We start from the raw sequence: 12,825 nt of genomic DNA, 5'->3' as shown, positions 1-12,825 counted from the left end.
GTACTATCTTTTACCAGATCTAATGTGTTATATTCTCCTACATTCCTTTGACATTTCCACAAACTTTAAAGTGTTTCCTTTCAAATGGTATCAAGAATATGCATATACTTGGTTCAGGTCCTGAGCAACAGGCAGTATAGATTTGGGTATGTCATTTTAGGAGAACATTTTTGGGGAAAAGGGGTGGATCATTACCCCCTTCCTTCTGCAAAGCGTGTCCCCACTCTTCTCTATAACAAGTCCCTCACGTGTACACTCCTCTCTGAAGGGGTGGGGTTATGTAGCGACCTTATCGCAACACCTAGCAATCTTGTCAAGAGGTTCGGACCTCCTGACGTAACGGTTAAGGTGTTAGCTTGACAGTCACTGGACCCATCTCACTTCTGACACCAGTGTAGCGAATTTAAGGGGTAGCCCCGACCGAGACACGACCCTTATCCAGCGACTGTCCATCACCGCTTGACGAAGTCGCTAGGTGTTGGGTTAAGGTCGCTACAGTATTTAGGGGAAAAATCTATTCAAATCATTGATGGAGTTCTGAATTATACTTCAGTGGAATCTGTTGTAGTTTGCTGACATCATCTGGATGAAATGAGAACTGCATTAGGGACCACGCTGTTCCTAGTGTAGGAATTCAAATTATTGATAGAAAGACTCCGAACCTGGAAATCATTGTCGAACGGAGGTAACTGAACTCTTCACTGTACTTCCTGCTCCAATGGGAACCCGACTGTTTGTGACAGTCGGGTTCCCATTTTACGTACACGAAAGCGTTTTGCAACTTTAACACACTCCCCTACTGTCAGCTTGCGCGTCATTTGCCCTGTGCTCAGCTGACACAACGCGGTCTATTATGCTTTTGGGAGCAAGAGTAGGCTTGTGTGTATTTCACCAAAGACTCGCTTCAGGATCCAAGTATTTACCGTTGATTGTTTATCATCATCGCAACATGTCTTCGACCGGATCAACACAATTGAAACGCCCGATTTCACTACTGGGATCGATGGCGTTTGGGGAGCGTGCTGACGCGGAGACAAGCACAAACATGGTGAAAGCCTACTTGGAGCGCGGCCACAATGATTTGGACACTGCCTTCATGTACACAGACGGACAGGCAGAAACTATCATTGGGGGAATGAATCTACCCAAAACGGGTAACGAACACAGCTTTAATAGCCTACTGTCTAGTATACTAACATTGTAAACAAAAGTAACAATCTGAGTATGCTATGTTGTAGCACTGCTGCAAGTGTTTTTATTTCACCAGATTCCATGCATACTAGTAGTAACAGTAACTGTAGTTACATCGGCGAGTGCATTAACAGGTCAATCATACTGGTGCATAAAGTGTGCCCAGATAACAAACTGCAATGTTACAAACCACTGCTACATTACCAGTATGACTTCTTACACATGTTCTATGACCCGATTGGATCTTATCAGCCATGTTTGTGTTTATTGCCTGTATCTACAGTGAGCATTGCCACCAAAGCCAACCCCTGGGAAGGAAAGACCCTGAAACCAGAGAGTGTGCGTTCTCAGCTGGACACTTCTCTGAAGAGACTGCGTACACAGTGTGTGGACCTCTTCTACCTCCATGCTCCAGACCATCAGAACCCCATCCAGGACACACTGCAGGCCTGCCATGAGCTCTACAAAGAGGTACTGATCCGGGGGGCAACTCTCCTCACACCCACCCCATAATACAGGCACCTGAAGCATATTTCACACCACCTGGCTCTTTTGTAGACATGTCATTTATTGCTGTGTTGGTTTTCAGGGTAAATTTAAGGAGCTTGGCTTATCAAACTATGCTGCATGGGAAGTGGCTGAAATCTTTACCATCTGCCGACACAACAACTGGATTCTTCCCACTGTTTATCAGGTAACACACACGGGAAGTCTGCATCTGTCACATACCACACTGCCTTCATTCAAAATACATCATATTATTAAATAGTAACTAACTTCTAAATGCTGTTTATCCTTTTCTTTTTTGACACCACACTCCAAAAAGCAAGTTTTGTCTAATCATAATTATTGTCCAGTCGCGTGCTCCAGTGCTGCAAGAAAAGACCTAGTTAAGCTGCAGCTAGCCCAGAACAGAGTGGCACGTCTTGCTCGTCATTGTAATCAGAGGGATGATATATATACTATGCATACCAGTCTCTCTTGGCTAAGAGTCTAGGAGACTGACTGCATGACTTCTTTTCATAAGAAATGTTGTTGAAAATCCCAAATTGTTTGCATAGTCAACTTACACACAGCTCTGACACACACACTTACCCCACCAGACACACCACCAGGGGTCTTTTCACAGTCCCCAAATCCAGAACAAATTCAAAAAAAGCATAGTATTGTAGAGCCATTAATCCGTGGAACTTCGTTCCATCTCATATTGCTCAAATAAACCGCAAACCTGGTTTCAAAAAACAGATAAAGCAACACCTCTCCCCTATTTGACCTAGATAGTTTGTATGTAGTGATATGTAGGCTACGTGTGCCTTAAAAAAGTAGTTATATCCTTGAGCTGTTCTTGTCTATTAATGTTCTGAATTATGTCATGTTTCATGTGGACACCAGGAAGAGTAGCTGCTGATTTTGCAACAGCTAATGTGGATCCTAATAAAATACCAAATAACTGTGCCTTTCTGTAGGGAATGTACAATGCCACCACACGACAGGTGGAGACAGAACTGCTACCATGTCTGAGATACTACAGCATCAGATTCTATGCATACAACCCTCTAGCAGGTACTGTGCATCTAAACTCAGCAAAAAAAAAAAAGAAACGTCCCCTTTTCAGGACTCCGTCTTTCAAAGATAAGTCGTAAAAATCCAAATAACTATACATGTCTTCATTGTAAAGGGTTTAAACACACTGCTTGTTCTTTGAGCCATAAACAATTAATGAACATGCACCTGTGGAACTGTCGTTAAGACACTAACAGCTTACAGACTGTAGGCAATTAAGGTCACAGTTACGAAAACATAGAACACTAAAAAGAGGCCTTTCTAGTGACTCTGGAAAAAAAACAAAAGATGCCCAGGGTCCCTGCTCATCTGCTTGAATGTGCCTTAGGCATGCTGCAAGGAGGCATGAGGACTGCAGATGTGGCTGTGGCAATAAATTGCAATGTCCATACTGTGAGATGCCTAAGACAGGGAGACAGAACGGACTGTTGATCGTCGTCGCAGTGGCAGACCACGTGTAACAACACCTGCACAGGATCGGTACAGCCGAACATCACATCTGCGGGACAGGTACAGGATGGCAACATCTGCCCAAGTTACACCAGGAACGCACAATCCCTCCATCAGTGCTCAGACTGTCCACAATAGGCTGATAGGCTGAACTGAGGGCTTGTAGACCTGTTGTAAGGCAGGTCCTCACCGGCAACACTGTCGCCTATGGGCCCAAACCCACCATTGCTGGACCAGAGACTGGCAAAAAGTGCTCTTCACTGACAAGTCACGGTTTTGTCTCACCCGGGGTGATGGTCGGATTTGCATTTATCATCGAAGGAATGAGCGTTACACAAGGCCTGTATTCTGGAGCGGGATCGAATTGGGGGTGGAGGGTCCATCATGGTTTGGTGCGGTGTGTCACAGCATCATCGAACTGAGCTTGTTGTCATTGCATGCAATCTCAACGCTGTGTGTTACAGGGAAGACATCCTCCTTCCTGCAGGCTCATCCTGACATGACCCTCCAGCATGACAATGCCACCAGCCATACTGCTCATTCTGTGCGAGATTTCCTGCAAGACAGGAATGTCAGTGTTCTGCCATGGCCAGCGAAGAGTCCGGATCTCAATCCCATTGAGCACATCTGGGACCTGTTGGATCGGAGGGTGAGGGCTAAGGCCATTCCCCCCCAGAAATGTCTGGGAACTTGCAGGTGCCTTGGTGGAAGAGTGGGGTAACATCTCACAGCAAGAACTGGCAAATCTGGTGCAGTCCATGAGATGCATAGCAGTACTTAATGTAGCTGGTGGCCACACCAGATACTGACTGTTACTTTTGATTTTGACCCATTTGTTCAGGGACACATTATTCCATTTGTTAGTTACATCTGTGGAACTTGTTCAATTTATGTATGTTGTTGAATCTTGTGTTCATACAAATATTTACACGTTAAGTTTGCTGAAATTAAACGCAGTTGACAGCGTGAGGACGTTTCTTTGATTTGCTGAGTTTATAACGCCTCTAAAATGGCAAGATTTTGAGGATCATAAAAAATCTCAATGTCTAGTGTGATAACATGGTTTAACATTCACTCTGTTTTTCTGTGCAACCAGGCGGCCTTCTCACAGGGAAGTACCATTATCAGGACAAAGAAGGTTCTCAGCCTTCAGGACGTTTCTTTGGTAACAACTGGGCTGGTGCTTACAGAGACAGGTGAGATAACAGAATAAAATGGTATAAAAACTAGTATGGTCACAGTAGTTACATTAAAAACATGATTTGTCCAGATTAGCTTTACACTAGATACAATTAAACATTACATTTGGATGATTTGTGTTGTGTGTCAGGTACTGGAAGGAGAGCCACTTCCAGGCGATAGACCTTGTTCAGAAGGCCATGGAGACAGCGTATGGCTCAAACAAACCCTCCATGACATCTGCTGCTCTACGCTGGATGTACCACCACTCCCACCTCAAGGTAACCGACCACATTCAATAATGAACAGGGTCAACTCACTATCAGCTAGGTCACTTTGGCTGCGTTTACACAGGCAGCCTAATTCAGACCTTTTTCCAGTAATTGACTAATTCCACTAATCAGATCAGCTCTTTTGCCAGAATTGGGCTGCCTGTAATAAGTCAATGATTACAAATCTTTTTTTTCTTCTTTACAATGTGAAAAGGAACATTTAACTCAATGTCAGCAGTACTATTTAAACAATCTTCATAAGTTGAATAAAAGTGTGGTGTATGTAGTGTTAATTGTTAACTGCTGTGCATCTTGTACCTGGGCTTTGTCTCCACTGTTCCAGGGTGATTTGGGAGATGGTGTAATCATTGGAATGTCCAGTATGGAGCAGCTAGATCAAAACCTTTCTGCCTCTGAGGAGGGGCCTCTGGATGATCGTGTGGTGGAGGCATTCAAACATGCCTGGGACCTGGTGGCCCACGAGTGCCCCAATTACTTCCGCTAGATGGCTCAACAACCCTGTCTAGTCTAGAGCCCACATCTGATCGACTATATCCACTGACTGTTGCCTTTTTACCAAATGTGCCGTATACAGTTAGCTAATTAACATGTAGTGAGATGTAGGTTTTTAGATTGATGCTTTAGCGAAATTACAAAAAAAGTGCTGATTATGATTTTGGTCCTATTATATCACTTAATGCAAATTCAATGAATTGAGGGTAGTTGTGTTCAGGAAACTTTTTCTGGTGGCTGTCTTGACTTTAATAAACTGTGGAGCAATTGGGAGAGTATTTTTTTTCCTTAATAATATCTGCCATGGCGTTGTGATTTTACAGCCTAGCTTAAAGATATACTTCGCATTAACTATTCCAACTTTCTTTTGTGGGATGTTTTATAGGACACAACCCAGCATACTGTAAGTTTGTACTGTTGTATTTGAGTTGATCAAAAAAAATGTATAAAGCACAAATGTATATACACAATTCCATGGGTAACATTGCAATTAGGAAACACTTTAAAGTAGTTTGTTTTGATGTCACCTAAAAAAAGGCACAGTATTAAAAACAAGTCTGAGAAGTCCATTGCTCTATCCAGATTCATTCCCTTCTTCCTCATCGTTCTCCTGCATGGCCTCTTCCTCAGCTAGCTTCTCAAAGTCGCTCGTTTCAGAGTTCCACATGCACTGGATCTGCACTCTGAATTCAGCCATCTCAATCCCAAAGAGTTTCTATGTTATGGAAAATAGGTTCATTTGATTAGATAAGACATTTATCGGACCATCTAGCAACTGGACTTGCAAAATGTCTCAGGTGTAGACTGGGGGATGCCTTAGAACTCACCAGAATACGGGCCTGTTCAGGGGTTAGTGTGTCTCCCTCTTTGCACACTTCATGGTCTTTCAGTAGCGTCACCACTCCTACGACAAAACAATGGGATATAAGCCAACAATTGCAACATGTATTCCTTCTCCTTTGAAATGAATCAAAGGAAAACCTTGGGTTAGATCAGAAGTTTGTATCAGAAGCATAAAAAGTTAATTTGAAACAAACAAAACAGGTCACTAGATGGAGGTTAGGGACATCCTTTCATTACAGACTTAAGTTCTCACCTTTCTTGAGTGCTGTGGGGAGTCCCAACTGTCTCAGCTGTGGCTCCATGGAGTGAGGGAACTGTTCCAGGGGTCCTTCATCAAGTGTTAAGGCCATCCCTGCCTTGTTTCCTGCTCGTGCAAAATCCATCTCTTTGAACTGGCTGAAATACCTGAAGAACATTTATCAAGAGAAAAACTTATGAAACTACCAGAGGACAAGGAATCAGCCTCAGCAATGGATCGTTGCAAAAAAGGACTCAAGCTAATGGCTGTACATATTTAACGGAAACGCAAAATATTGATCTACTTACTCTTGCACCTCTTCTTTGGTTTTATTTGTGAATAACACACCCACTTCTCCTCTCAGAAACCTGCTGACCTACAAAATATGCAGGCCGACATTAATTGAACCCCTTGCAGTGTCATTGTGCAATTTGACCCTCACTTTATCACAGATTTGACATACCTTGTGCAAATTGTCTTTGTACTCGCTTGTTGATCCTTTACCTATAGCGATCATCATCACTTTGTTTTTTCCAAAAAAGAATCTGAAAGTGAAGAAAAACCTTAGTCAAACTGGCTAGTCAGCTACATGTATTTATACACAACCACTTGATTTGTCTTAATAATGAGAACCAGGCTGCATAGACTAGTTTTGTTGAGTGTTCTTACCGACTGTGTTTCCAGGCTGTCCTGATGTCTTTCAATTTGTTGTTCCTCATGTTTGCCACAGAGAAGATGAACAGGTGCTTGTACATATCCACACATTTCCGTAACTATAAGGCCACGGACATACAGATACAGACTATTAGTCAAAGAGTTTTAGCTGGATATCATTGTCAGACAGGAAACAACAAGATAACTAATTGAATGGTGAGAAATAGTTACCTCTTCTATTAAGTTCTGTTTTGTTTCCAGACCCTTCTTGGCTGTTTTTGTTAGTGAAACTGAGAAGTGAAAACGGCACACAATAAGGGTTAATACCTACAGGACAACAAAAAATGTTCAGCAATAGCCATATTTGCAAACATAACCTGCTTGCTATTAGCTTATGGTGCTAGATGGTTAGAGTATGTAGTTAGATAGCTAGCGGGCTCCTCTTTCACCTCTTGATGCAATACATCCCCTGCAAATGCTATATTAGTGAACTGCTACCTCAAGTAATGCATTAATCCAAACTATACTTAATATACTCTTCATCTACTGGATGAATCTGACATAAAAACCTACTTTTCTTGTCCCTCTTTGACTTTGGCATGGTTATCGCGTTGTAGAACAAGACCTAGGGAGGAAAAAGACTCCACGTGTTTCTGTCTACTGAATATAGCTGTCCAAAATATGCCCGACAATAATTCACGATTCACTTGCATTTTATGAGATCATTTTCTGTCGCATCATTGAATTTAAATGAGATATTGAGTTTGATAATAGGAATACATGATTTAATCATCTGTATTAAACGTGTAGAAAAATGTGCTTTACAGACATGTCTCATTTCCCCCAGCAGATGGAACCCTGCAAACATAAGAGTGCACAAATAAGTGTATTAACAAGGCAATCATAATAAAGTCAGTAGAACAGTATTGTGTGACAGAAATAAGGATTTCCTTCTTTATTCTATGGAGTTTTCTGTTGAGTGTCAATCATGTAGCTACATCTTTGCATAATTAACGTGCTGCAATAACAGCAACATTGACAGCAGTGTCCCTTGAGTGAGATGTCTGTGGCATGTGCATCTCTGAAATGTGATTCAATGTAGGATAGTTAATCAATGTGTACTGCTTTAACAAAAAAATGGATACAGTGATAGAACCATCTATGTGGGTGTTGCCTGCCCGGTTTGTGTAATAATTCTCTATGCCAGATGAGTTTATGTGTTATGTTATCTGTGAACCTAAAGTGAGAAATGTAGTAGCAAGAGGTGAAATCCCACGAAGACAAATTACAGCCATATCCACAAAGCGTCTCAGGGTAGGAGTGCTGATCCAGGTCAGGACCAGTTTTTCACTTTTAGATCATAATGAATATGAATACATGGACAGATCCTATAATAGACCTAAGTGCGAATGTTGTTCATTTACTATAGCTCAGCATGCAACAGCACAGGCCCCTCCAAGCTTATCACCAAGCTCACAACTCTGGAACTGAAAACCGCCCTCTGCAATTGCATATTGGACATCCTGACGGGCCGCCCCCAGTTGGTGAGGGTAGGCAACAACACATCCGCCATGCTGACCTCAACACAGGGGCCCCTCAGGGGAGTGTGCTCAGTCCCCTCCTGTCCTCCCTGTTCACCCATGACTGTTCACTGCTCTCGACTCCAACACAATCATTAAGTTTGCTGATGACATGATGGTGATAGGCCTGATCACCGGCGACGATGACACAGTCTATAGGGAAGGGGTCAGTGACCTGGTAGTGTGGTGCCAGGACAACAACCTCACCCTTAACGTCAGCAAGACAAAGAAGCTGATCGTGGACTACAGAGAGCCGAGCAAACCCCCATCCACATCTATGGGCTGTGTGACTCATCACATACGCTGCTGCTACTGTTTATTATCTACTGTATCCTGTTGTCATTTTACCCCTTACTATATTCACATATCTACCTCAATTATCTCGTACTCCTGCGCATCTACTCGGTACTGGTACCCTGTGTATACTCAAGTTATTGTTACTCATTGTGTATTTATTCCTTGTGTTATTAACTTTCTATTATTATTCTATTTTTCTCTCTGCGTTGTTGGGAAGCATATCACTGTTAGTCTACACTTGTTGGCTACGAAGCATGTGGCAAATGGCAAATAAAAATAGATTTGATAATGTATTAGCATTTGTGGTACAAATCACATTCAAGTTATGGGACCGATATTATAATTTTTCACACATCATATCAAAATCATCTGAAAGTATCTAAATTGATTGTGAAGATCAAAAAAGTCACTTATAGAGGTTTTGAGCATGATGTGCGAAAAATGTTGTTTTCAGTCCCATGATTTGAATGGGATATGTGCAACAAATACTAAAACATTAGCATGTGAAAACAGTGCCAGCATGGATTGCTGTCATACCTTGTGCATAGACTGCTTAAAAGGTAAGGAAATCAAATTGGTAATTTTGTAATTTGAGTGAAATATCCCTTATTTTTTTTACTTGTATGTCTTATAATAATGTTTTGGTGCTTGAGTAGGCTACCAGTCCAGACAAAATATTAAATGTTTTTAGAAGATCCAGATGTCAGCTTTCTGTTTTATTCAGATTATTCAATTTCAGTTGTAATCATCATTATACTGTGAAAAGATGAATAAAGGCTGCTGTCTTTGTCTCAAACATATATTTGGCAGACTTTGACCCTCTATAGATGGGAATCATGTTCAAGGGAAGCTTTAAAATATCACAATGCATTCCCTCTCCGTCATGTATTGTTCAAGGGGAAATAGTATATGATGGGTGTAGTAAGTTATAGATTCCTTCTATATAAAAATACATGTAAAATCAAAATCAAATAAAATTGTATTTGTCACGCTTCGTAAAACAACAGGGGTAGACTAACAGTGAAATGCTTACTTACGGGTCCTTTTCCAACAATGCAGAGTTAAAGATAAAGATAAAAAATAAAAAATATAAATAGTGACACTAGGAAGAAATCCACAGTGAAAAACGAATAACAATAACGAGTAAGAATCAAATGGTTATAAACAGGGAGTACTACAGTAGTACCAACTCGATATGCAAGGGTACGAGGTAATTAAGGTAGCTATGTGCATATAGCTAGGGGTAAAGTGACTAGGCAACAGTTTTATTTGTATTTTTTTTTATTTTACCTTTATTTAACTAGGCAAGTCAGTTAAGAACAAATTCTTATTTTCAATGATGGCCTAGGAACAGTGGGTTAACTGCCTTGTTCAGGGGCAGAATGACAGATGTTTAACTTGTCAGCTTGGGGATTCAATCTTGCAACCTTTCGGTTACTAGTCCAACACTCTAACCGCCCAAAGCTCTAACTGTCTAACACTCTAACCACTAGTCTACCTGCCGCCCATAACTGTATACAGTATAGATGATAAACAGCTGTAGCAGCAGCATGTGGAGCAGTAGCAGCACATATGGTGAGTGTTAAAGTGTGTGTGTGAGTGTGTGTGTCTTCATATCCAAGACCTGGCATTTGGGGTGTAGTGATATACCCAATGGGCTTGACGGTTCTCTTCTCATCACTCATCTTGAAAAAACGTATACCAAAAACTTGGAAATCAATCAATCTGCCATGATTAACACAAAGGATAAATTATATTATTTATTATTTAAAAGGAAATAGCATGGGCAACTGAGAAAAACAAATTGGTACAATTTATTTGGGTTATGATATTTATGCATCTGTAACTTTCTCACTCATCATTATTCACGATTCATTCAGCACAATCCATAATCATGGTAGCATCCACATTAATTAGAAACATTCATTTCTTATTGACACTAAAAATTACTCTAAAATACGATACATTATTTACCATTAATTTCTTTTGGCCACCAAATCATCTGAAACACAACCAGTGAATTTGTCCCAATAATTCTGGTCCACTAAAATGGGGGGCTATGTATAAAAATGTTGTAAACTTTAAACGGTTCACCCAATATGGATGAAAATAGCCTCAAATTAAAGCTGACAGTCTGCACTTTAACCTCATAATCATTGAACCACTTCAAATCCAAAGTGCTGGAGTACAGAGCCAAAACAACAACAAAAATGATCACTGTCCCAATACTTTTGGAGCTCATTGTCTTTAGCAGCCTTGCATAGCAGTCTTATGGCTTGAGGGTAGAAGCTGTTCAGAGTCCTGTTGGTTCCAGACTTGGTGCACTGGTATCGCTTGCCATGGGGTTGCAGAGAGAACAGTCTATGGCTTGGGTGGTTGGTGTCTTTGACAACTTTTTGGGCCTTCCTCTGACCACCTGGTATAGTGGTCCTGGACGACAAGAAGCTCGACCCCAGTGATGTACTAGGCCGTACTCACCAACCCTCTGTAGCGCCTTACGGTCAGGTGCAATGCAGTTGCTGTACCAAGCAGTAATGCAGCCAGTCAAGTTAATGGTGCAGCAGTATAACTTTTTGAGGATCTGAGGGCCCATGCCAAATCTTTTCAGCCTCCTGAGGGGGAAGAGGCGCTGTCGTGCCCTCTTCACATTTATGTGGGTGTAGTGATGTAGACACCGAGGACCTGCTCCACTACAGCCCTATTGATGTGGAATGGGGGGGGGGCATGCTCGCCCCTCCGTTTCCTGTCGTCCACAATCAGCTCCTTTGTCTTGCTGGTGTTGAGAGATACTGTAGGTTGTTGTCCTGGCACCACACTGCCAGGTCTCTGACCTCCTCCCTATAGGCTGCCTCATCGTTGTCAGTGATCAGTCCTACCACTGTCATGTCGTCAGAAAACTTAATGTGTTGGAGTTGTGCATGGCCACGCAGTCATGGGTAAACAGGGAGTACAGGAGGGGAGTAAGCACACATCCATGAGGTGCCCCCATGTTGATGGTCAGCGTGGAGGATGTTTTGTTGCCCACACTCTCCACCTGGCGGTGGCCCGTCAGGGCATCCAAGATCCAGTTGCAGAGGAAGGTGTTCAGTCACAGGGCCCTGAGTTTGGTGATGAGCTTGGAGGGGACTATGGTGTTGAATGCTGAGCTACAGTCAATCAACAGAATTCTTACATAGGTATTCTTATTGTCCAGGTGGGTGAGGGCAGTGTGGAGTGCATTAGAGATCTGTGGATCTGTTGCGGTGGTATGCAAATTGGAGTGGATCTAGGGTGTCTGGGATGATTGTGTTGATCTGAGCCATGACCAGCCTTTCAAAGCATTTCATTGCTATTGATGTGAGTGCTATGGGGCGATAGTCATTTAGGCAGGTTACCTTGTCATTCTTGGGCATGGGGACTATGGTGGTCTGCTTGAAAAAAGTTGATATTACAGACCAGGTCAGGGATAGGTTGAAAATGTCAGTGAAGACACTTGCCAGCTGGCCAGTGCATGCTCTGAGTACACTTCCTGGTACTCTGTCTGCAAATATTAGAGTCCTGGTATACGGTCTGCGAATATTAACCTGTTTAATTAAAGGTCTTACTCACATTGTCTATGGAAAGCAGATCACACAGTCATCCGGAACAGCTAGTGCTCTCAAATACACCAAACTTTATGGATTTTATCATTTGATGGCCATCTATCACGCTGTCATGTTTTTTTAAGGTGATATTGTTTTGCTTCATTTTAAGGTTGAACAATTTGTGTTTTGTGCAGAGGTTGACTGGGAGCTCTGAAGCCCAAAATGCAGAAATATGAGGGAAAATACAGTTCCCCAAAATGTAATGAAGGACAAATTATCCCTAGAATTAGACTAAGCTACCTTGAACAAAAACGGTAGCCTAGTCTAATTCATTACATTTTAGGGAACTGTATTTTCCCTAATTTTCTGCACTTCGGGCTTTATTATTTATTTTTGTACTGTAAGCGCGTGAGTTTGTTTTTGCTCGTGAGGGGGCGTGACAGAGAATGGGAGGGGCGATGCATACGTTGCCCAGTTGAGCA

General features: G+C 42.0%; 2 protein-coding genes across 2 annotated transcripts; one reads left to right on the top strand and one right to left on the bottom strand.

Moving 5' to 3' along the window:
• Positions 1–805: 805 nt before the first annotated feature.
• akr7a3 (aldo-keto reductase family 7, member A3 (aflatoxin aldehyde reductase)) lies at positions 806–5,737 on the top strand. The gene is made up of 7 exons (XM_035777626.2): positions 806–1,154; positions 1,475–1,662; positions 1,781–1,885; positions 2,658–2,754; positions 4,301–4,400; positions 4,535–4,664; positions 4,999–5,737. Exons 1-7 carry the CDS (start codon positions 854–856, stop codon positions 5,158–5,160), a joined length of 1,083 nt encoding a protein of 360 aa, XP_035633519.1. The 5' UTR covers positions 806–853; the 3' UTR covers positions 5,161–5,737.
• On the bottom strand, positions 5,573–7,605 carry LOC118388492 (mRNA turnover protein 4 homolog). The gene is made up of 8 exons (XM_035777627.2): positions 7,477–7,605; positions 7,135–7,193; positions 6,919–7,022; positions 6,713–6,794; positions 6,558–6,625; positions 6,265–6,416; positions 5,996–6,072; positions 5,573–5,883 (listed from the first exon to the last, which is right to left on the bottom strand). The coding sequence occupies exons 1-8, from the start codon at positions 7,502–7,504 to the stop codon at positions 5,743–5,745; spliced, it is 711 nt and encodes a 236-aa protein (XP_035633520.1). The 5' UTR covers positions 7,505–7,605; the 3' UTR covers positions 5,573–5,742.
• Between the last annotated feature and the right edge of the window lie 5,220 nt (positions 7,606–12,825).

Source organism: Oncorhynchus keta, chromosome 10 (assembly GCF_023373465.1).
Source record: "Oncorhynchus keta strain PuntledgeMale-10-30-2019 chromosome 10, Oket_V2, whole genome shotgun sequence".
Taxonomy (NCBI): Eukaryota; Metazoa; Chordata; class Actinopteri; order Salmoniformes; family Salmonidae; genus Oncorhynchus; species Oncorhynchus keta.
The sequence above is the reverse complement of the archived record's forward strand: the minus strand, read 5'-3'. Positions and strand labels throughout refer to the sequence as shown.